The 24083-nt window shown below is 37.5% G+C and overlaps 1 protein-coding gene across 1 annotated transcript in view; it reads left to right on the top strand.

Moving 5' to 3' along the window:
* The first annotated feature begins 2821 nt into the window (after positions 1-2821).
* The window catches only part of EMC2 (ER membrane protein complex subunit 2), a 44793-nt gene continuing 23531 nt past the window's right edge, over positions 2822-24083 (top strand). Inside the window, exons 1-5 of the mRNA XM_033000147.2 lie at positions 2822-2936; positions 9480-9593; positions 12952-13016; positions 17351-17436; positions 20352-20409. Coding sequence (XP_032856038.2) covers positions 2897-2936; positions 9480-9593; positions 12952-13016; positions 17351-17436; positions 20352-20409 — 363 coding nt within the window. The 5' untranslated portion in view covers positions 2822-2896. The remainder of the gene's footprint in view (positions 2937-9479; positions 9594-12951; positions 13017-17350; positions 17437-20351; positions 20410-24083) is intronic.

Here is a 24083-nt window from a genome sequence, read left to right as displayed (position 1 = left end):
TCTGTAAACGCTCCATACATAAAATGAAGTTTGTCCATACTCTTGCAACTTAACAAATTAATCATCTGGTTCACACAGAACACAAATTAGCACTGTATTCATTCATGGCATACATGGATCCATGTACATACATTCATATGTACATTCTTCCTTGTGCCACAACTGTCCTGGAGTTGTCTTCTCCTGTCTCCTACCTACTTCAAGGATGCCACCATTGTTATATTACTAAACTAGCCCTGTAACATTATTGAACTCAAGTAGGTTCTAGATTCTATTTGGTGTTGAGCCCAAATATCTTTGTATGCCCTGTATCTCGTGCACATGATACAGACTTCCATGGTTTGCCACATTGGTAAGCAGTAAATTAAATTACTATGTTCTTCTTCCTTGGTAGGTATCACTTCTCTGAACTGTAATTGTGACTGAATTATTACTGAACTGACAGGTTTCATAATAAAAGATAAAGGTTTTTTAATAGAAAAAGGAGCAAAAAAGGATATTTGTTTTTTTTTGTTGTTTTGTTTTGTTTTCATTTTCATTTGGTATTATGTAGAACTAGCTGTGCTACCTACAAAAAGTTTTCTGCACTTTTAAATAGCTCCCTCAAAACACCTTGCTTTTACCGTTATTATGTAAGATTTGGATCACTACCTTTCTGGTTGGTTCCTGCAGAAGTGGCACAAGAGCAGAACATGACAGATTCAGAAAAAAGATTTCACATGACTATTCCCTTTTTAGAGCATTTTAAGCTTTATTAGCAAAACACTTTAAACTTTGAATTAAGTGATGGCGCTCTTTGGCATTAGAAAACAGCTTTCAAAACCCCTGTTTTAGTTTCCAAGAAGAAAAAGCTTAATACTAAAAACATTTCTGTTTCCAACTATAACAGTATCTGGCATAACGGGATATAGTAACAATAATTCCTGTCTCTTCGTGAGCATGGATGGTTTTCTCCTCCACAGTACGAGCACAGGAATGCAGTGGAAGGGTCAGTTTTGAGCTTGGCAGAACACAGCGTATGTGATTTTAGGCAAGTCGTTCAAGACTACATCCAAAAAAGGCAGCAGGCAACACTTACAGTGCATAACTTCAGGATCTAGTCTCCTCTTACAGTGCAGGTGGAGGGCCGCATGTCTGAGGAAGCAATCCAGGATAACCAGGGAGCTGTCTAAATCGAGCTAGGAGAGAGATCAGAGCTGCCACTGAGAACAGTAACTGGCCGGAGCACCAGTGAGGTACCGTCTCCTGCCTCCTGCCGAGACAGAAAGTTGTGGGCAGGTGCAGAAGCACGGAGCTAGATGTCCAGGGAACTGAAAGTCCGAACCCCTCCCAAACACTTCAAACACACATTTCTCAAATTTCAGTTCCTTCAGCATTACGTGGAAGCTAACAGAGCTTTTAAAAGGATCAAAATTTTGGATTTATATGCTTAAATTCTGCATCCCACATTAGGCATTACAGCTAGCTCAGCAACCCAGCAGCACTGAACTCTGCAAGCTAATTTCTCATTTTACCTCAGTTATTTCAGCGTTACTCTGTAATGTGCAGAGCAGGTGTGTGCTAAATTCTTTATGGATCTGGCACATAACCATTCTGCATTCATTCCTTTAGTGGTAAAACAGGAGGAATAGTTCCCTACTCTTAGGAATACTATGAGAATAAATACATAAATGTTTTTGGAAGTGTTCAGATAATACTGACACTGGCATTGTAAAATTAAATTAGCTGGAAGTGCAGCCTTTCTATACAAAGTCTAAACAACTCAGCAACTTAGAAGACCAAAAACAACTTTCAGGGGAAAAAAAATTAGGCATACCGAGTCTTTCTAGACACCATTTGAATTCCAGTTGAGGCCTTTTAGCTGTCAAAGTCATTACAGTTATACTGTAGATTGTATTAAGAATTAGTAGTTCATTCTAGTTCAGATGAAGCACCAAAATACAGAAACTGTTTTCTTTATGCTACGGTACATTTGCTGAAGGAGCTAGGGGATTCATTTTGAGTATGGAGTCTGGGGCATTTCCCAGAAGAGGTCTTGTCAGAGTTGAATGTCAGACAAGTAAGTTTCTGGTGATAAAGTTTTTAAAACCCAGTTCCTTTAGCATAGATACACAAGTTAAAAATCCTTGCCACTTTTTCAACATCTTCAGCGGACATACATTTATTTATTAGCAACTATACAGTATTGAAATCAGGAGCCTTCTTTCCTAAGAAACCCTTCATCTCCATGACTGATGTCCAGCAGAAGCCGCAGTGTCGAAAAACCAATGGTGGTGAGGAGACAGAGGTGAGCAGCAGCCCCTGGCCCTGCTCCTGGCCGTAGGCCCCTCAGGGCTTCTCACGACTCATCGCCAGAAATTTGTCTTTGTGGCAGTTCGCTGCACATGGGGCGGCTGGAGCAAACGCTGAGGAACGGACGGTCCAGCCCCGTCTCCAGGAGCCCAGGGGCGAGAAACCCACCGGCAGTTGGCAAACCGAGAACAAGCCAAACCCGCGCCTCCTCACGCGGGGTGTGTTTGGAGGCGCTAAACTTTGCGCCGTCCAAAGACGACGTGGAAAGTTTATGTGGATGATAACACACGAGAAATTAATCTGCAGCCCTTAGTGCCAGCGCCGGTTTAGGCTCCGAGTGTTTTAATTCGGCTAAACCGGGCCTCTAGACCCGCGGGCAGGACGAGCACTGGGTGCCAGGGAAAAGGCAAGCACGCGTGTGTCGCGTCGTGTCGTCCACCCCCCGGGCGGCGTGTGAGGCGGTCCCCGGGCGGCCGGCAGGCCCCGGGCGGCAGGCCGGCAGGCAGGCCCCGCCGCCGCCGCCGCCGCCCTCCCTCCCTCCCTCTTTCCCCGCCAATGACGGCCGGGGCCGTCACGGCGGCGCGTCACGCGGGCGGGCGCCAAGATGGCGAAGGTGTCGGAGATGTACGACGTGACTTGGGAAGGTAACGCCGCAGCCTCCCCCCTCTCCGCTTCCCCCCGACGGTTTCCCGGCCGGGGCCGCACCCGAGCCCGGCCCGACCGGCCCACGGGCGCGGCGTGGGGGGCTGCGGCGCCCCCGCAGCCCGGCTGCGCGGCGGGCCCCGGCAGGGCCCCGGTGCCGGGCGGTGGCGGTGCCCAGGCGGGGCCGGGGGGCGGCGGTTCCGGAGCTGCCGGGCGCCTGGGGCTGCGGCCGGGGAGGGCCCCGTGGCTGCCCCCCGTGCGCGGTGGGGTGAGCTGCTCCGCGGGGCTGCTCTCCCAAGCGCCCGGTGGGGACGGAGCCGCGTTTCCCCACGGGCCGGCGGCGCGGCATTCCCGCCGCCCCGGCTTCCCGCCCCCCCCCGGTACCGATACAGCCCTCACGAAAAAAAAATGGCCTGGTGGCTGGGTCAGCAGTTGGTGTCGTTGTTCACCTTTTGGACCGCCTGAAAATTACCTGATGTTTTCCTAAAACTCGAGGACGCGCGTTTGCGGAGGAATTCCCAGAAGCTCTGAAGTGGCATAAAAGGTTTTGAAAATCCTGCTCCCCCAGTTTTTGTAGTTTTCATATGTTTGATCATCATGATTATTTATTTTTCATGTAACAATACTTTCTGAAGTATTTACCTGACATTCTCAATAGTTCTTCTCTTGTAAGCAGTACATATTCCAATGTGAGTTCATACAGTACTCAAGCTCTGTCGAGACTCCTATCTGGAAGAAATTAATACTTCTTCAGAATTTTGACTGTAAAGGGGGCATCATTAGCTAGGTGGTCCCATACCTTACAAGCTTATATAGTAGAAAAGACCATGGAGAGAGAAGCCATGTAATCTTCGTTATCTATTTATTTACTGCTACTCTGTGAAGAGCTAATTGCGAAATAGAATAATTCCCTGAGCACAGATTATTGGTTAGTTTGGTTCCGTAGTATGAGGATATGAGGAGGAACGTTGTATGGGGTGTATTTTAGCAGAGGCCAGTAACTTGCCCATCAGAAATAGTGCCCATGCTGTCTTTCCTGCACTTTTTTTCTGTAGGACTCTGCATCAAAACAAAATGGAATTTGCAGTTTTCAGTTTTCAGCTCACATTGCATTTATCTTAGAAAATATTTTAACTGGTATTGAAGAAAATAGTCTTGTAACTGGATGATTAAGGATGAAGAAGAGGACTTTCTTGCCAATGTGTCCGGTGGTTGGTTTATAGGTAGTTTTGCTCTGATACTTGTTTGCATCACCATGATGTCATTAGACTAATTCAGCAAGTTTTTGGGAAAAGCTTGGTTGCCCATTATTTTATACATCTTGTGAGAAGGTACAGTGGTTGTGAAGCTCAGCTTGGATAGAGAACAGTCAGGCCACTGTATGGGAAGAGAGGTTTTATGGAGCATTACTGGTGTTATTTATAGGCTTTCCCGGAAGTTGCTCTAGAACAGTTTATGTAAAGAACTTTTCCAGCTTTTATTTTGTTTGAAAATACATTGTTACAAAACCCAGAGATTAAGGTTTTCTTTCCTGCGGTTATTCTCAGGTGTCAGTGATTGGAAAAAGAAATTAGATTTTTCATGGGTGCACTGTGCACTGTGGATATATTTCTGCATATTTAGCCCTAGATTGTTTTGTCTGAGAGTATTGCAGAATTGGTGTTATTAGAAGGTAACCTCTAATGTAAAGGCCAGGTATAGGGTGCTCAAGTTTTGATTGACATTTATGGCATTGGATTAGGTGCATGGTTTTGCATATGGGTATGTTAAACAAGAAATTTTTGGGGACCAGCTGGGTAGTTTTATCATAACTTCTCAGGTGATACCTTCCAGTTCATGTCCGAATGAAAGTGTTGGAGTGTAGAGGAAGATCAGTGTTGGTACAAGGTAGTGTCTCTGCTTTAGAAGAACATGTTTGAAAAATTCTGTGTTTTTTTCCTCTATTTCAAGAAATGTAAACAAAAGTGAAAATGAATGGAATCCTGCAACAGACCATGCAAAGACTGTTCTGAGATAGAAGGCTTTTTTCCCTTCTCCATGTGTACTTTAACCAGATCCCTGGTGCAATGAGGCTTTTCCTGGGTGGGGTAATACCATCAGCAATGTGACCTAGTCCCTAGCAAAGAACTTGGACACAGTTCTAGAAATTTAATGTAGCTCACGTTGAATTTGTCTGAAATGCTTAATTTCTGTGAAACTGAATGTGTGGTTGGTATTTGTCTGAAAAATGTCCTTTATATACTCAGTCCTTTCTAAACAAGATGGGTTTTACTTACATATTGCTCAAAGATGAAGCTGTTATTGGAGGTTAGGGAAGAAGAATAATATGAGACATATTAAAGATAGTTTATGCCTTGCTTCACTTTTCACTCAGGTTCTTTGTGACAAAGGTGAGTTTAACCATGATTAAATTTTATGTTAGGTAAATGCATTGTACAGTGATTAGGAAAGATAACTGAAAATAACTGTTTTCCGCTGCTGGAGCTGTTGTCTTTATTTTTCTTTATTTACTTTGTCTGCTGCTGTATCTTGAGCTTTAAAGTGTATTTTGAAATCTGAAGAGTAGGAAAACCTCTCATTTAACTTCAGTGGACTTAGATGACCCAAATGTGGCTTCAGGGTGGTATGGTATTAAAAGAAATGTGTATATGTGGATATGCATCATGTATTTTACAGCTTATGTATTCGAGATGAAGGTGATATGTTGCTCCTTTTTTCTCGTTACTGTTGCTAATTATCCTGTAGAAAATGGCGTTGTATTTCCTGCTTCCTTCATATTTACAAGAATTAGAAACTATGTGGAGTGACAGGGAGCCAAGAATCGCAGGTCTGGCAAAGAAGCACGGTGTGTTAGGTTAGCATGTCAGTTGTAACTGGTGATGTGCAGCTTCTTATAGGAGCTATGTAGAACTTTATAGAGACGATTCATAAATATTTAACGTAGTTTCAGTGGTGCATTAAAGATTAATTTGGCCCATGAGTAGGAACATTTAAAAAAAAAAGAAAATACACCTGTATCACTTAATTTAAGGAGGAGGTTTTGGAGCACACGAGTTAGATTGTGTGTGCAGAATCAGCATGATCTGCAAGTGAAGCAGTCATGGTAGTCAAGAACAAATAAAACAATGATTGGCTTTCACAGAAAACTCATCTGATATATTGTCAGAATTGGACAAAATAAACCAAGTTTTCTTTTCTTTACCTTTCACAAAAGCATCATAATGTTAAGATCTCAAACACAGCTAGAACAAAGCAGTGACTTCCAGCTAGTGGTAGACAGGCTTTCTCAAGTTCTTTGAATGCTGTCATCGCAACTCTTGTTTCAGTAAATAGTTTTTCACTGGATATCAAAACCAAAAAGATAAAGGGATGGCATATTCTCTAAACTAGATTTCTTTTAACATAAATTGAAAACAAGTGAAAAGAATATTATGGAAGATTTTTAACAGCTCACGATAGTTGTTGCTTAACTTAAGTTTTCTGGATCATTTAATTAGTATTACTATTTCTTGTATTCAAAAATTGCTGCTTAATTAGTGGCACATTAAGAGTTTTTGTTACATGTTCACGTGAGACTTTTTTCCAAGGAATTTTTTGTAATTTTTGAAAATATAAAACTCTTTATAAGATGAAGTTTAACAGTCTAAATATGAGGCCATTTTCTTGCAAATGTTATCTGTTGGGAAACATGATGTGTAACAAAGAGAAAATCCCAAATGAATTTAAAAACTGGACACTTCTACCTTTAATGTCTCTAGCCATTAGACTTCACTTCAGATGTCAAAATTGGTTCCTTCCTATGATTTAGAAACTGAATTCATATTTAGTTTGTATGGAAAGGCTTTGGGAAGTAGAAAACAGTCACATTTCATCTCTGTCATAATCTGTGTGCAATTAAGCATTGGTGAGGTGCTTTTGTTGTGTTCTGCGCTGTGTTTGCTTGCTTTTAGGTATTCCTGATTTTCATCAGTAATCAAAGGGACAGATTACTTGCTCTGGATTTTATATAGGAATTTATGGGATTGCAGCAGGCAAAGGTGAGATGCCGAGGTTTTAGTTGAGGCCGCTTGGAAAGGTGAGTGGTTGTGGTGAGAGGCAGCACCCGCAGGGAGCGGGCACCGGGCCACTGCCCACCCCCTGCCTGTAGGGAAGCTTGCTGAATTGGGGGATGTGTGAGTTTTTTGGTCTGATTTGTACTTTGTAATGTGAGAGTGTGTGGAGCTGAGGTGTGGTGGAAGATTTGGTGTCTGGAACAGAAGAATATACAAATGAGCTCTAGAAATGTAATGGTTGTGGGGCCGCTGAGTGACTGCCTCTGGTAGCAGTTACTATATGTTAAGGTAACATTTTGGAGTATGCAATATATGTCACTACTAATAGGGGTAAATTCATTCATTTTATCAGGTGCTTTTAGATATCGAGGACTTGAAAATGATGATCCAACTAAACAATCGAAGTATAAGTAATTCTAAGAGGATTACTTCATATCTGGTTGCTCAGGCCTAATTAACAGATGCCTTAACAGACACAAAAATAAAACACAGGTTATTTTTTTTTGTCTTGCTGTAGACTGCTTGCATGTTTTTAGGGAACAGCAAACATTGTGGCAAGTGCATCTACTCTTTTGGTCTGGTAGTGTTTTGATTTATATGTGCAAAGCTTGCTAATTGAAGAGAACCTAAGGCTAAAACAAACGTATCAGTTGCTAGGGACCAGCCTATACACGCGACAGGAGTAAGTGTAATTAAAACTAGACATTTGTTTAACAATTTTTTTTTTTTTTTTAAATCCCAGATTGCTACTGCCCAACCTTGTATTGTGTGCTGTATGTAGATTTACCTCCAAGATTGAAGTTATTATTGGCTGACTCTTGTTAGCTTTCTTCAGTAAAAAATTGTTTGACAACATTGTAAAAAACCTTCATAAGTTTTTATTGCCATTTTTAGAATTTTCTTCTACTTTTTACTTAAAATTCAGTGTTTTTAAAAGTAATGAACCTCCTGATAGATTCACACTCATGAGAACTTTTTTTTTACTTTGTTTTTCAGTCATCAGCTGATACACTATTCTCTGTCCTACAGTTTTTTTCCATTGCTGTAAATGCTCTACTTGGGTGATGAATGGTAGATGTGCATTCTGTTAATACATAATTCATACAGTGTTCCATTTGGAATCACACTGGAATGGAGGCATTGATAATTTCCAAGTAAATGAGAGGATAGAAATCAGACAGCTTATTTATTTTTATGCATTTAACTTGTCAGCTTTTGTGAATGTTTGTGTTCTCTCACATTCTTGCTGTCTAAGTTTGAATATCCAGGGACCATCATGTGTCTAGAACCATTTAACTTTACCCATGCATATGAAATGTAACCCTGTGGTGGTTTTGGTTGAATTTCAAAATACAAAATGTAGCACAATAGCAGTCTTATGAACGATCTGAGATCACTTCAGGTAGATGGAAGAAAGTTCAGTGCTTAGTTTTTAACTGTCAGTTATGTTAACTATGCATTTTGAAGTGCAAGAAAAACTAACAGTGTTTAGATCTATCGTTGTGTTTGTTTTTCCAGCTGTTGTAAAGTTTAAAAATAATACTGGCAGCAGTTGTCATGGTACCTTCATATTGGTAAAGCCACTATCTGTTAATGAAAACTATTTTCCTTATGTTCTCTCAAAACTTGTTTTTGTATATGGAACATCTACATGTATATAAATGTATATGTCATTACAAAATCGCATTCTTAGCAATTTCCAGATCCAGAGGATAAATAAAACCTAAGTTAGGTAGCACTCTCTAGCTGAGTTGATGAGTATGCCAGCTTTCTTGGAGATCTGAGCCATAGGAAATACACTCTCGAAACAAAAATCCTAATGCTAAAATAAACCATCTTTTCTATCTTACCTAGACAGTGATGATTTTTATACCTTTGGGCACTTATCTGGTGTAGAAAGCCTTCACTTCCGTGTCTGCTTTTTTTTGCAGCTCCTTTCCATAAGAGTGTGTGGGTTCTTTTTAGGGTGGAAGTTCACATCATTTTGCTTACAATGGTAAACATGTGCAGTGATTGGATTTTCATGGTTTTTCTAATATTTTAAGTGAAAATTTTTTCACCTGGAGCAGAAATGAAATTTTAGTATTGTTCGTAGATATAACTGTGAAACTACTTGGGAGAAATGTCTCATAGCCTATTTTTCCTAACCATGGGTAATGTCTGTTAAATTTTATTATTTAGTGGATAACTAGGTATAAGGTTTTTTTACTGCATATGTTACTAACCTGGGAGAGTGCAGATTTAGAAGTTGAACTGATTGTGTTAGAACATGAGCACTGTTTGTGTGATACGGTTTCAGAGGTCTGGTACACCTATCTGTTTCTAGGAGTTTTCTAATATTAGTAGAAGTTACTCTTTTATATCAATTGCTCTCTGAACCCATTCTTCACATACATATTTTCCAGAAATAAAATTCTAATTCCATTGCTATCTGGAAATCTCAGTATTTTCTTTTTTTTTCAGTATTACCTTTTTCCTCTTCTTTGCCTCCAGATATGCGTGATAAAATGAGGAAATGGAGGGAAGAAAACTACCGAAACAGTGAACAGATAGTGGATGTTGGAGAAGAGTTAATTAATGAATATTCATCTAAACTTGGAGATGACAGTAAGTAAACAATCATTATTTTTAAAACTTCCATTGTCTGATTTTGTTTTCTCTTTTCAGCCTGTTTTGTACGTCTGTGTTGCTTTTCTGTATCTGCTTATGTTGATGAAATATATATTACTTTCCTAGTGTAATAGGCTACCAGATTTCCTAGATTAGTTTCCCAAATATGGGCTGCAGTGAGACAAGATGGAAAGATTACCTACTAGAACTGTTAGTTTGCTATATTAGTAGTTAGACCATTATGTGAAACTATTATCTAGCTGTCATTTGACTGATTCTCTGTTCTTCAACACTGTGGAAAAATTGAAAAGTATCTTTTCATAACAGAGACAGCTATTCCTTAAGTCATACATACTGCAGGAATTAATATTAAGGCTGGTTTTATTATAATATTACATTTGTGATACTATAATTGAAGGTAAGTCTAAATTTCCACTATTCATGAAATTATTATTTTCAGGGGATTTTAACTACCTTGTATTAATTTCAGTAGACAAAAGCTTGCATATAACACTTCTTACTAAACAATAATTGTTTAGAAACGTGCCACAGCACAATAGCACTGTTTACTATAAGCATAAAATAAAACAAAGTATAACAAAGTGCTGTCAAGATTGTATAAGCTTTCATATTAATCTCACACAGGTTTTTATTTTAATGCTTATTCTTCTTTCTAATTTTCCCTTTTTTGTAATTCAGGTAATTTAATACAGACTTTCTGTGATACATTTCTCTGTAGTTCTTTTATTTTATTAACTGCTGTTATATAGTCAGAAGTGGATTTTAGCAGCCACAGTAGTACCTTGTATTTACTAATAAAAATTACAGTGTTCCATATGAATAACTTTTTTCAGCTAATGCAAATACTTAACTTCATACAGTGTTCCAGGTATTAAAATCCACATAGTCATTTCAGAAAGACACTTTGCCTCCCTTTCTTGTCAGGTGAGGAATCTTTCAGTATTGAGTTTGGGATTTGGTAGATAGTATTTGTTTCATATCAGTGTTTTGCTCTGGTTCTGCCTTGCATGCTCCGAGCTGTAATTCTGTTCTGGAGTTCTTTCCATTGTAAGGAATTTGGCCACTGCAAACGTTATACATTTTTTGCGTATAAATACATGGATATTCTACCCAAAGTATCATGTATTGAAGACACCCCTATGCATAGCAGTAAGTCATGGAGTGTGTTTGGAAGTTAAGTGCCTGAAGAAGATACTGCACTGTGAGGACATTTTGCACTGTAACTGTGAGTAACAAGCTTGTTTTTAAACTGCATAGGTAGGCTTAATACACCCACCTGCAAGAGAGTTGTGGTAGGTTACCTCTGCTTTAGAAGATCTTTCAGAACTAACCTTGATTTCACTTTCTTCTTACCGTCTTACTAGTAATTTATGAGAATGGTATTTAAGTAAGAAATTATTGAGGAGCTTGATATTCCTCTCAGATCTTACCGATACCTTTCTGAAACACTGTTCTCAGTAATACAGACTGAGACATTCCTTTCTTCTCAGTATTGAGTTTTTCCTTCTTTTCAAGATATGTGTATTTTATTCTTTCATAAATTTAACATTCAGGATTCTCATTAGATAAATGAGCTGCAATGTTCCTGCGGTTCTTAGCCAATGCATAAAAGTATCAGAAATCTATTCACATATTTGCATCCATATTTGTTTTTTTGTTTTGTTTTAAAGTAGTTTCAGAATGGTGACTGTATACAGCTTTTAAAACAAACAAACAAAAAACAACCAGAAAAAAAACCCCAAACACCTATGGTAGACCTAGAATTCTTTCTTGAGTAGCCATGGAAGGTGAATAAGTTGTATTTGATGGATGATATTCTTGTTGCTTCATGTGTTTTCATAAAATATCTGCATATTACATTGGCTAATTTCAGAATGCATATAGAATAGAAAATAATGAATGCAATGGGGTAGATTATATGGGTATCTCTCTAAATTGCCTCCTCAGGTAGAAGACATCCAATGTGATGGGGGGAAAAATTATTGTTAGAATTTTTAGAATAAAAATAACTTACTGAATATTCAATCTAAGGAACAGGGATACTGTTATGCACATCATATTTTTAATGAAAAGTTGGGATTTTCTTATAGACAGTCAGTATTCCAAAGCTATAATTGGACTTCAAAGTAGAGGAATAAGACCTTTGGCTTTTTTGTTGTGGTTTTTTTTTTTTTTTTTTTTAAAGCTTAAACAAGAAAGCCCTAGTACAGATTATAAAAACCCTTTTGGACTAGTTACTTCATTCACTTGCAAGTGTTCTTTTGCCTGATACATGACACTAACCTGTGCTAGGGTTAGAGTATCAAAGTAGAGGTTTGATCGAATGCGGAGAACCATTTCATAAACTATAAAAGTATCTTACTCTTGTGTTTATAATTCTTTTGAAAAGATAATTTATACTGTATATCATGGATATATGTTATCTGTCTTTTGTCTGTATCTATCTATGTATTTTTATACTGATGGAAAAAAATGTATAGGTTATATAATAAAAATAGAATATATGCCTTACAAATAGTTCCAGTGGGGAAGACGGATTGCAGGCAAATTAATGCCTGTTTCTCTTCTTTTGTATACTTAGCCAGAAATAGTATTTTCTTTTAAAAATAGTGGAAATTCATATCATAGAAACTTTTTGAAAATGAGAAGGCTTTTGTTTTTTTTTATTATTTTATATTTTTATTTTGGAAGACATTTGCTTCTGTTTCAGTTTTGTGAAATACTAAGTTCGCCTGATTGTATTTACATCAGTTCAAAACACTTAGTACTTCTAATACCTGCATTACATGTTTCCCCCTACTATAAACTCTCCTTTCTGCAGCTTGTGGAGCTACATTGTTAAGTTCTTTTATGTTCAAGAACTCAGTTGGCCTAGAACACAAATAATGTAATCTGTCATTGATTTAGAGAATTGTTCAACTCCAGGAAGAAGGCAACATTTGTAGGACTTTCAGCAGTGAAGCAGTTAAGGGAAATTTGTTTTCTTTATAACCCAAGTGGCTGTTCTCCAGGGCTGATCAGAGAGCAAGTCCTAATGGGGATTTGCCTAGAAGACTGCAGCTATAATGTTAGGAAAAGGAGAGAAGTAGAGCTTTTTTGCCTTTCAAGATGTCAAATGGTACTTTGTTACTAAAAGCAATAAAATTGCTTAAATGTGTTTTTAATTAATCCCAGCAGTTTCTTAAAATGTTCCTGTTTCAGTAGTGGTCCATGGGAGTAGAAGGGAAAAAATATACAGACAATTCATTAATCTTATTTACATTGTAGGTGTTTCCTGTTATCTAAAAAAAAAAAAAAATCAATTATCTGTATTTAATGTCTCTTTTGTGTCCAGTTTGGATAATATATGAACAGGTGATGATTGCTGCCCTGGACTGCAGTCGAGATGATTTGGCATTGGTAAGTTTTCAAGTTGACTTTCCCCTCAGACTTTAGGTTTTCTTCCTGGGTATCTCTTCCAGATAGTTCTCTGGACTGTTATAGGATATTCTGAATTCCATAGCTTGGACTTGTAGAATATCTATCGAGAAATACACTGCTGGGAAGAAACCGCCTCCACCCACCTTCTCTAATGTGTAACTTTTGTTTAGACAGATCATGTCTCTTCCAATAGCCATGAAAATATTTACAGCTAGTCTGGTGTGGGCTAAATGTCAAGAATAATAGTGAAGTTGCCATATTGTACAGAGAGTGTGTGTTTATTGAAAACCTCTCAAATGATGTTGGTTTTTTGAATGTTTTGAGGTAAAATGCCCTGTCATGCATATCATATTATATGTCATGTTGGCTATCATCAAAGAAAGTCATTGACATATTGGAGCAAGTCTTCAAGAGGAATAAGGAGCTGGACTACATAATGTATAAGGAAAGTCTGAGAGGTCAGGGTTTATTAAGTCTTGAGAATGCTAAGAGGAGGGATTTTATTGCTATCCTTGAATATGTACTAATGGGAAGGCATAAAGAAGATGGAGACAGATTTTTGTAGATGTGCAGCAAAAGACAAGTGTGAGAGACATAAGCTACAACAAAGGAAATTCCAATTAGATATTAGGAAAACGTTTTTGACACTGGGTTTAGTGAACACGTTGGGACAAGTGGCACAGAGAAGCTGTGGAATCTCCTTTGGAGATGCTCAGAAATGGATTGGGACATAGACCTGCACTCACTTGGAAGCTATCTCTGTTTTGAGTGGGGATTTGGAGCAGGTGACCTCCAAAGGTCCCTTGCAATCTAAATTATTCAGTGGTTCTTGATAAAAATATGTTTAATGAATATTTGAGTTTAGTCAATTTGTATGCAAATTTATTTGAATTATACAAATAATTCAGATAAAATTAGTTTATTTAGAACTGTAACACCTGTTCAGTAGATTAAAAATTAAAAAAAACACCAAAACAAGCAAAAAACCCAATGAAGCTTAACCTGTAAAGGCAGCAACTCAAAATGGCAAAAGTGTGTTTTGCAGGCAAATTTTAATAATCTTTTCATCCCTCCTTCACAAAACACTAGGAAAAAACCCATGAGCTTGTCTTGTGCCCTGAAGACCTGCAAGCTTGAGCTTATTCTGAATAAAAAGAAAGATATTTTCAGGAGCCTAGGTCTTTTGTGGGGATTATTCTTCCAGTGCCTTGTTCTCTGTCAAATGGCAAAATACCCCATAAAGTCTTTGAGCTTCATATGATGTCATCTGGGTGAAACTTAAGGGCCTGTGATATACAAGGGGTCAGACTGGAGGATGTAGTTGGGAGAAGGGCAATTTGAAAGTAGGCAGAACTAGACAAGTTTATCTTGCGTCCCATATGTATATGGTAAAATGAACTACACTGGAAAATACAGCACAACACTCTGAACTTGTCATGAACCCATTGAACTTCCCTTTCTTTTGTTCCTCAGAAGAAAATGCTGTTGTAGTATAGCTGTCTGTTTAAACAAAAACAAATAGACTTACTGTTTAAATAAATACATTTCTGTGTTCTGATTTATATCTAAAACAGTTTTGGTCTTTATTTTCAGGGTCTTTTTAGGAAGACTTTCAGAAAATTGTTGAGGGAGCCAGTGTTGAAAGATCAGTTGTGAAACACTATTTATTTTTACTAATCTTGGCAGGGATTTTAAATTTCAGTTTCTGTGCCCTCTAAGGAATATTGCTTGAGATGAGGGAGTGCTACATTTTATATGCAGCTCAGAAAGGAGGTTAAAAGCTTAGAGGGGACCTTAGTTTTTGTTTTTGTTTTGTTTTGTTTTTTTTTTTTTAAGACTGATTGATTTATAATAAAGAAGTAGTTAATTCAAACAAGTCAACATCATATGTGGCTTTTTGCTACAGCTGTAGCCCCAGGGTAGACAAACAACTTTGGAACTTCTGTTTTTTAGCAATGAGCTTTTGACAGCTGTGATGCATTTTGCTTAGGGGGATAAGTCTCATCTGCTCCAAATGAGGAGGCTGAGATGGTTCTCAGTCATCTATCTGATTTTTGTTTTTTCTTTTTCTTTCCTGTTTTTATTACTGTTGTCCTCTATGTCCTGCACAAAATGCCTCTGTGTAATGCATGCCCCTACTGCAATTAGCCAGTTCTTTCATGTGCATGTTTTAGTGAAATCACCTACTATTGGCAGGCACTTGCACTACCAATGTTTTACTTGAAGTCCAGATTTATATTTCTTTGCCTTTGTCAGACCTTTAAAATTAAAAACTGACATGATTAAAAAGTCAGAAAGCAAATTAAACTTTCACATACAAATGAGATTTGTCATTGTAACTTCTGAGTTTCTGAGAGAATCTAGAAAGTAGATTATTGACATAGTGCAGAACCAGTCCTCAATAACGTAAATAATTATGGGGACTAAAGGTTAAAAGAGAACATTCAGTGCTGCAGAGTCCAGAACATTTTGAAGATACAGCTAGTGTACTTCATTCATGCACTTTTGTTTTCTAAAGAGTTGCAGTGAGTTGTTTGTGACTGTCTCACAGCTTTGCATGTCACTTTTATTGTGTCTGATACACTACAGGAGTTTATTTTGGCCTTGTGGGTGCTGCATGCAATTGAATAATGATCATATAGTCATATCTACTGTGAACAATTCTGGTTTTGTAGTACTCCTGCACTTGAGTACTACTTCATGAGCTTTTTTATATTGTCGTTGGGGTTTTTCTAGATGTGAAAGTCCGTCTGCAGCTTGTGAAGTTTAGTACTATTGCAAATGTTACAATTTTTGACATTTAAAAATTTTATTGGAGAAAAGCAGTGCATGTTTTCATACTGAAAATTACTGTCCTTTGAGATTCCTAGATCACTGGGCCACAGGATGGATTTATTGTCTGCAAAAGTTATTTTTAAAATTTAGGAGCTTGTTTGGGTTGTAAAAGCTGGAGTGAAACTACTTTTCTGGAGTTTTATGTAAGTTTTCCTGTCTCTTAAGAACATTCACAAATTAGTTCAGAGGTCATGTAACGTGCTGCTAAGTACCTGTAGATTTTTATGACACTGTTGTCCAGAGCAGCAGCAGTCTACCTATACATCCCTCGGAGTGCCAGTAAATGATTTCTGTACTAAACCTGATCTTGCTATGTGAAATTGCATTGTTGAGATCTTGGTTCACTGAAAACTAAAATGATAATGATGCAAATACTCTGTGCTAACTCGGGGCTAAGCATTACTTCTTTGATTACTCTTTCCTTTCTCTCTTCTCTATTTTTGTGTGTGTGGATAGATGTGAATATTTCTTTTTGCTGTGCTCTAGCAACATGTTTGTATACAGAAACAGAGAGGGAACCTACTAATTTTTATGGATTTGCTTCTGTATTTTTCCTTTGACCAGTGGATGTGATGCAGTGGAACAGATTATGTAGATAGGCCTCTGCTAAAACCTTAGGTATGAAGAGCAAGTTTATATGCTGAGTTGTATAAATAAATGCCTGGAAAAATGAGGATTCTGTGTGAACCTTGTAATGTGATTCAAACCACTGGTCTTTTTGAGAGCCTGGGGACTGTCCTGCCCTCCACCGTAATGAATCAGTTACAAACTTTGCAATGCTATCTAGCCACATTCATGATATGGTTAGAGTTAGTTTGCTCTGGGGAAGTTGTGACTCAATCCCTCTACCAAACATCTTTTTTTTTGCTAATCCAGAGAAATCTGCCTGTGATGAATTGCTTTTATCCAGCCCAGGTGTCTCATTGATTGCAGGAGTTAGAAGCTGTGCCTGATCTGCCAGCAATCTCAACCCAAGCCAGTGACAAACATTTTCTTTGGACTTCAACTTTTATTTTAAAAACAAACACAGAGCATAGTATTAGCATAGTTTGTTCCATTGTAAGATATCCATTTATTAAAGAACCATCACATAAGCTCTTACCGTCTTTATTTTGGTTTTTATACTGGCTTGTGTTATTATGAAGCAACTAAGTAGCCTTCAAGTTTTAATAGTATCAGAACTGTTTTAGTAGGTGAGTTTAATTTTCTGGGGAAATAACTATTTCCAGGAAGGCCTGACAATCTAATGACCTATATGGAAAATATTTCTTAGAATTAGTCTTCTAACAGACAAAGTTTCCGAGGTTTTCTTTATCAATACATTTTATTGCCTGTTACAAAAATTGGTATTTGCTTTTACTTAGAAGTGCCATTTCAGGTTGGTGAATTCATCAACCAAGGACTACTTTTTTTTATGTCTCTCAGTTTTCATGTCAATAATTATATTCACAATAGTATTTTTGGTTTTGTTTGTATAGTTTTGTCTTCAGGAACTAAGGCGGCAGTTTCCTGGGAGCCACAGAGTTAAACGATTAACTGGAATGAGATTTGAAGCTATGGAAAGGTAAAACCTGAGTTTAAAAATCATGTACTTTTTGTCTGGAAGGGTGCTTGCTATTTCATATAAAGGAATTCAGGCACTATAAAAACACAGTGAAGCAATGCTGGGCAGTTTCTTTATAGAAAATAATGACGTGCATGATCGTGTTATAATGTTCAGACATTTTTATTGCATTTTTGCATCTATCATGCTGTGTTACATTTTTGCAATCTTCCCATCAGACTTCATGGATTAAAAAGATCTCTTAACAACATAAGTTATTATGCAGTAAAACAGTAGGCACTTTTATAACAAAGTCTGAGAGGTATACGTGTCATCTTGCAGACCTAGAGTAGCATGTGAAAATCAGGGCCAGAATTTTTTTGCCTTCATTGTTCTCCTATGCTCCTAATTACTGCAGGATTTATCTCTTTTCCCTTGTTTTCTGAGTGTGGATAAATTACGTAGAACCTAATAAGGATTAAATCTATAGAGTTAGTTATAGCAACTCAAAAAACCATATGGAATAGAATGGCAGAACCAGGAAACTGGACTGACCTTTTTGAAATGACCTGTAAGAGGGTTATAACATACTAAGTTTAACAGGAATTATTAAAATAATGAACAGTTTAAAACTTTACAGTTTTCCAAGAGGAATGAACTCAGGACTTGAGGTTGGCTTTACTGCCCACCTTTTTCGTTTACATACATCTTTGATATAAGCACTCTATTCTAAAGCACTTGTCTTCACTGTTGAGAAGAGCTTCCAGTGCCTTTAAATGTTAACAAATCCTTTCCATGCCACGTTTTACATACAGAGTTGGTGAGATTTGGAGCTTTTGGGTCATCTTGATTTGAAAGAATTGGAGCTTAGAAGTAAACCCCTGAATGCCTTTTTTTGTAATTTATTTATTGAGCAGATGTTCTTCATCCATTGCATCCTTGCAAAATTAACTTTTAAAATGTTATTCAATATGAGCCATGAATGAATGTCCATTGCTTGGATCAAAAAGTGAGAATTGGATTCCATAAGCACAGAAGCAGAGTCAGGGCAACTGGATGTTCCATGTTTCACACTTGCTTTATATCAAATACACATTTGTGAAAAATTTCCATTAAACTTAGCTCTCTTTCTGTCTTCATTTGATGTAGAGTAGGAGGACAGTGAGAGAATGGCAGCAGATTTGTTCCCTTCCTGAAACCTATTCAGAGGTGCAAAAGATAATAGTTCTGTTCAGGTTTACATGACTGCATTGAAGATGTTATTGCATGGGAACAGATCTTTGTGGGAAATGACTGCTGCACAAACATTACGTGTTGTTTCAGCAACGAAGTGAGATTGAGCCACAGTTTTCCAAAAGTGCTCATAAAAATTCTTGACAAACTGTCAGGTCAAATCCTTGAGATTGGAATATCAGGGGAAAAGATGCATTAACGAAAGTCAAGGTTTCATCTTCGTAGATTTTCTGCAGAAGTCAGAGGGAAAAGAGGCTTCAGCTCTGGGTTGCCTTGAGCAGGAACCCATCTGCTGGTCCTCTAAGCCATGCCCTGGAGAAGCCTTGCTCTCTCTATTGACTATAAATGAAGGCTAGGGAGACTTAGGCTGGAGGGATCACATTTTCAATTGAAGAAGTGAGCTTCTTGTTAAATTCTGTGTGACTTCTAGGAGTTGATAAGATCCTGCCTTCCCCAGCAGGAAGAGGAAATATTGAAGAACATCCCTGTAGACTGAGACATCCCCGTAGACACTTGCTAATGAAAAGAATAGTATTCTGGAACTTCACCCTGTAAAACTGGGATTATGGGCATCGTGTTCAGTTTTATAAAATACATTAGATAAAGTAGCAACAAACAGGGAACATGAATACAGCATTTTATATCATGTCAGCTCAAATCTGTAGCCATCACTTTCTACTCGTTTCTGCTTTTGTGTTTCCTTTCACATTTGTTCTCATACCTTGTGATAACTGGCCTGGACAGTTGAGCTATGCTCATATCAGCAGTTCTTAGGGAGCAGTGAGTATGTAAATGGGTGTCCAAGGTGAGAAGGGGATATGTAGCATCAAAATCAATCAACAGTACCTCTGAAAAACTACTTGTCAAACTATACATGAAGACACAAAGCATGCCCTAGTTATGTGGTGATAGCATAACAGCTGTGCAGTCCATTGTGTTTTGAATTGAATTATTTCATTCGTCCAGTTTGGGTCATGTACACAGCTGGCTGAACACACAGATCTGTTTCCCAGAAGGTTTAAAGCATTTGGAGTAACCTGTTTTGAGCATACTTCAAATAGCAGAACTAATTAATCCAACCTATGTAGTGGTGGTGGAAAACATTTTCTTTCAAGATTTACGGTATAGTCTAGGGGTGGACTCTTGTGTGAATCGTCCCAGTTTACTGTACACAGCTGCTTATACTTTATAAAATCATAACTGAAGAAACTTACATGAAGTTTTAAATTATAATAATGAAGTGAAAAATCATTATTTTGGATGCCCTTTCAAATTTCGGGGTTTCTGTTTCTTGGGAGAGTTGAAAGGGAGAGTTGGTATGTGCTGATTGGACCTATTGGTTCCATAGGAGAGTACAGAATAGGAGTTTAATATAGGAGAGTACAGGTCTGTATAGGACCTACATACTGTCCTATATGAGACCATGCTGTCCATATAGGAGAGTAAGAATTTGGCTGTAAAATATATAAGTTGCTGCTGAAACAGTATTCCATGAAGCACTTGCCATGTATTTTGTTAACTTGGTGACATTAAATACTGCTGTTCATATTTAGCACTCACTCCAGAGAATTTTGTATGAATACGGTTTGCTTAAATATATTCAGTATAAAAAGTGCAGGAGGGTTATGAAGTATTGCAAGGACAGTCAAAAAGTCAGGAGTTCTGTCTTAGCAGAAATAAATGCGAATGATTTCTTTGAACAGGTATGATGATGCTATCCAGTTATATGATAGAATTTTACAAGAAGATTCAACTAACACAGTAAGTTTAAAAGATTTTTCTGAACAGCAGTGATTTATTGTTTGAAATTGTGATACCATTTTGTGGATTTTACTGTGGAAAAAATGTGTCTGTTCTACTGTATTTGTTTCCTTCAGTTTCCTAGCATAATAACCTGTTATCTTCATTAGAACAAATTAAATTTGTTTCATGATGAGAAGACGTCATGTAATATCTGCTTAAGCATTGAATTTAGAAGACAGGTTTATAACTAGCAACCTTCCTAGCTGTCTTAGTAGGGTTTAGATTGGGCCTTCTTTCATCTTTTCCATTTGCCCTGAGTATTCAGTATTTAAAGGACCAAGACAGTCTGCCATGTGTCTTCTGTCTTCCTAATGCTTAATCTTACTTAAAGATTAAGTATGAATACACTCAGGTAGTGCTTGAATAGCAGTTATTTTGATTTGTTGTCTGGGACATTTTACTAGCTTTTGAGTCAAAATACTATAAAGCTTGCCAATGATATAAAACAAAATCTGAGACAGACTGTACTTTTCTGTTACGCATTTTTTGAATACTTGTTGTGTAGGCCACCTTGAGCTATTAGATGCCAAAATGATAGTCTAGAGAAACTTGTAGCAATACATTTTCATGCATTTTTTCCACAAGGATAAATCTAGAAACATGAAGAAACTATGGAGTTCCAAATTTTTATATCACACGTTGCAAAGTCAGTTAATTATTAAACACTGTCTGTTTGAGGGTATATGTTTTTCTGTGTTATTTGGTTTTGAGGAACTGGTTCTCTTTATTAGGTAAACTTCTATATAAATGCAATACCTGGGATATTGCAGATGTTTTGGCAATCTCATGTAAATATTCCTTGGTGTGTTTTGAACCTCTGCCTTTCTTCAGTCAGCTTATTTGATGTGGTCTGCTATTCAGGAGGGAAAACCCCAGAGAAATACAGTTAACCGGGGGTAACTAGGGTATGCCAGAGCTGGGTATCATCACTTCAACTAAGTAAACCATTATAAAGATCCCACAAAACAAATTAAAACAAAACAAAACAAAACAAAAAAAAAAAAAAAAAAAAAAAAAAAAAAAAACAAAAAACCCAAAACAAACCACAACTCAACAACCAAAAAAAACCACCTAAAATCACCAATCTAGAAAATTATTTTCAAGGTAACACATCTGAAAACATTAATACCAAGTCAAGCAGTCGGACAACAGTGATAGGTTAAAGTCTGTTGTCTTTTAGCAGTAATAGAACTCCAGTTTTCTGTCAAAGGGTAAAAAGAACAGTTTCAATTATTTGCTCTTATTTTTCACTCTCCCTAGAGCTGTACTACTTGAACTGTGTTTTGTGAGACAAATATAGGTGATCTGCAGTTGTCCATTGACAGTCTATAGTGTTTTTTGAGTAGAAGTTTGAGCACAAGGTGCATAGCTGTCTGTAGTAAATGTTGATGGACTTTATCAGTGTATGGCCTAAAGAGTTTCAGACAGTGAGTGTTCGGTCATGTAAAAACAAGATGGAACCCATCTACAGTGAAGCTACAAGATAGGTCACCTCAGTGCACATTTTCTGACCTTCTGCTGAAGCCAGTGGAAAAGGGAGCACCATATTGCAATGACTTCTATCAACTACATATCTGAAGTGTGCATTTTTGGCAGTTTTACTCTTCAGCTGTCTCAAGATGGCTAACGTCATCTGAGTGGTTTGGTGGATAGTTTTATAGAACAAAATGATATATTTAAATAAGTAATATGCATGACCATTACCTAATTTGGATTTCCTCCTTAACAAAATCATAAAGATCTATAAAATGGTAATATTTAGAAGCATAAGCTGTAAATATTAGAGCAGTTGCATGATCTGTCAGATTTCTTAAGAACTCAAAGCAGAATTGGGGAGTTATATGCAAAGCAAAAGTTTCTTGCTGTATAACTATAGAATAGGTTGGCTAAGCCTTGCATGTGAAGAGTGAAAGTTAAATAGAAAGTTTTGATAAATTGTCATGTGCAGATTTCTATGTGTCTTTTACCTGTTAATTATTTCCATACACACATGTGGCTGCTGTAGGAAAATAAATATTTTGAGATTTTAAAAAAGAAACTGTTGCTGAGTTTGTCTTGGCGCTCACCTTACCTTGTAGCAATTTCTTCTGGTTTGCTGACACATGGAGTTGCTTATATACATTAAATGTTTTGGCAAGTGCTATAAGTGAAGCATAGACATTTGTTCACACGAATCATGTAAAAATCATACTTTGCATCGACTGACAGTTTCAAATAGAAGCATGGAAAAAGCTTTTTCAAAATATTACTTATTTTAGACACCTAGCAGACTTTTCCATTATGAAAAGTGAACTTTGAATTCAAATTATGTAATGGACATTTATACTTTGGGATGACGTCTTGTTGCATGCAAACCTCTGAAATCAAAATAGCAGTAATTATTTTATTTAATTTCTTAGGATAGAATTCAAATTACTCTTTGTTTTTAAAAGGTGATCATCTCTCAATGTTTTATCTCACTATGAGCTTGCCTGCTGAAAAAAGATGACTCATTTGACAATGGAGCAATGTTAATATTGTCACTTCAGAGATCATGTTTCATATTTTCAAAGCATGTAGGTGTTGAGTAAGTTTTGCTTCTCTAAAGAGTTAAATGAATGAAATGTGACTCCTGTGAAAAACAACTTATGTGCATTTTAATAGGATAAGAATGGGAACCTTTCACATTCTTGTCCACTTTGGTTGAAATGAAGGCTTATTAGAGCTGTAGCTGTCAGACTACTCTGTTATTTAGGCTGCATAACATTTTCCATTGTAAGGACTTTCTTATTAATTGAAATTTAATGTAGTATCCAATTAGAGATCTTTATACTGGTACCGAACAGTGGCTGAGTTGTTTGTAGATCTTCAGATAAAATGGTTAGTCTGTTTCTCAGAACAAAATAAGGGGAGATTGGTTATTTAGCAGAGTTGGAAGAAAGAACTTTTTTGTTTGTTTTTGCTGTTAGTGTATTTCATTGAGAGATCCTCATCCTGCTCTGCTTTGGAGGGAAGCCTTGGATGCCAACAGGAAAATAGCTCCTGGTAGAATGCAGCTTTTATTATACTATGAGAAAAGCACCCAAACTAGCTAAGTTACAGGCATTTGAAAATCTTTGCCTCATTTTTTCAGTAGAGACTGGTGGAATTTTTATTAAATACATCTTCTTAAAATCCCATTTGTATTGAGCGTGATCTATCCCAGGCTACAGAGATGAAGCAGGCCTTACTTGCAGTTGCTCCTCATGGCTGTAGGGCTGTGGGAAAGGGGCAGAAAGTAGGGAGACTCCCTTCTTTTCTGAGTTGCACCCAAGCAATGAGCAGGAGAAGGAAGAAAATATCCAGAAGGAACTGGGTAAAAAGAGAAGGAAGCAGAAGTGTGAGGACCAAAGGAGAGAGGGACAGGTAATGGAAGGTTAGGTGGTTAGTTAACACAAGAGGTCAGGTCAGATGTAGGGGAACAAATGACTTGAAGGGTGGGTAGGAGATCAGAACAGAGGGATTTGTATTAACATTTAAGTCTTGGGCACTTTTTTTTTTTCCTCTTCCCTAAAAAAATAATTTTAAAAAATCACATTTTGCCTCGAGGCACTGTATTTTCTGCTGTCAGTAAATAGCTTTGAGGCCTACTGGTGAAATGTCTCTTACTCCCT

Source organism: Tyto alba, unplaced genomic scaffold, assembly GCF_018691265.1.
Source record: "Tyto alba isolate M040663 unplaced genomic scaffold, T.alba_DEE_v4.0 Super-Scaffold_9, whole genome shotgun sequence".
Taxonomy (NCBI): domain Eukaryota; kingdom Metazoa; phylum Chordata; class Aves; order Strigiformes; family Tytonidae; genus Tyto; species Tyto alba.
Note: the sequence above shows the minus strand (reverse complement) of the source record. Positions and strands in the feature narration are given on the sequence as shown.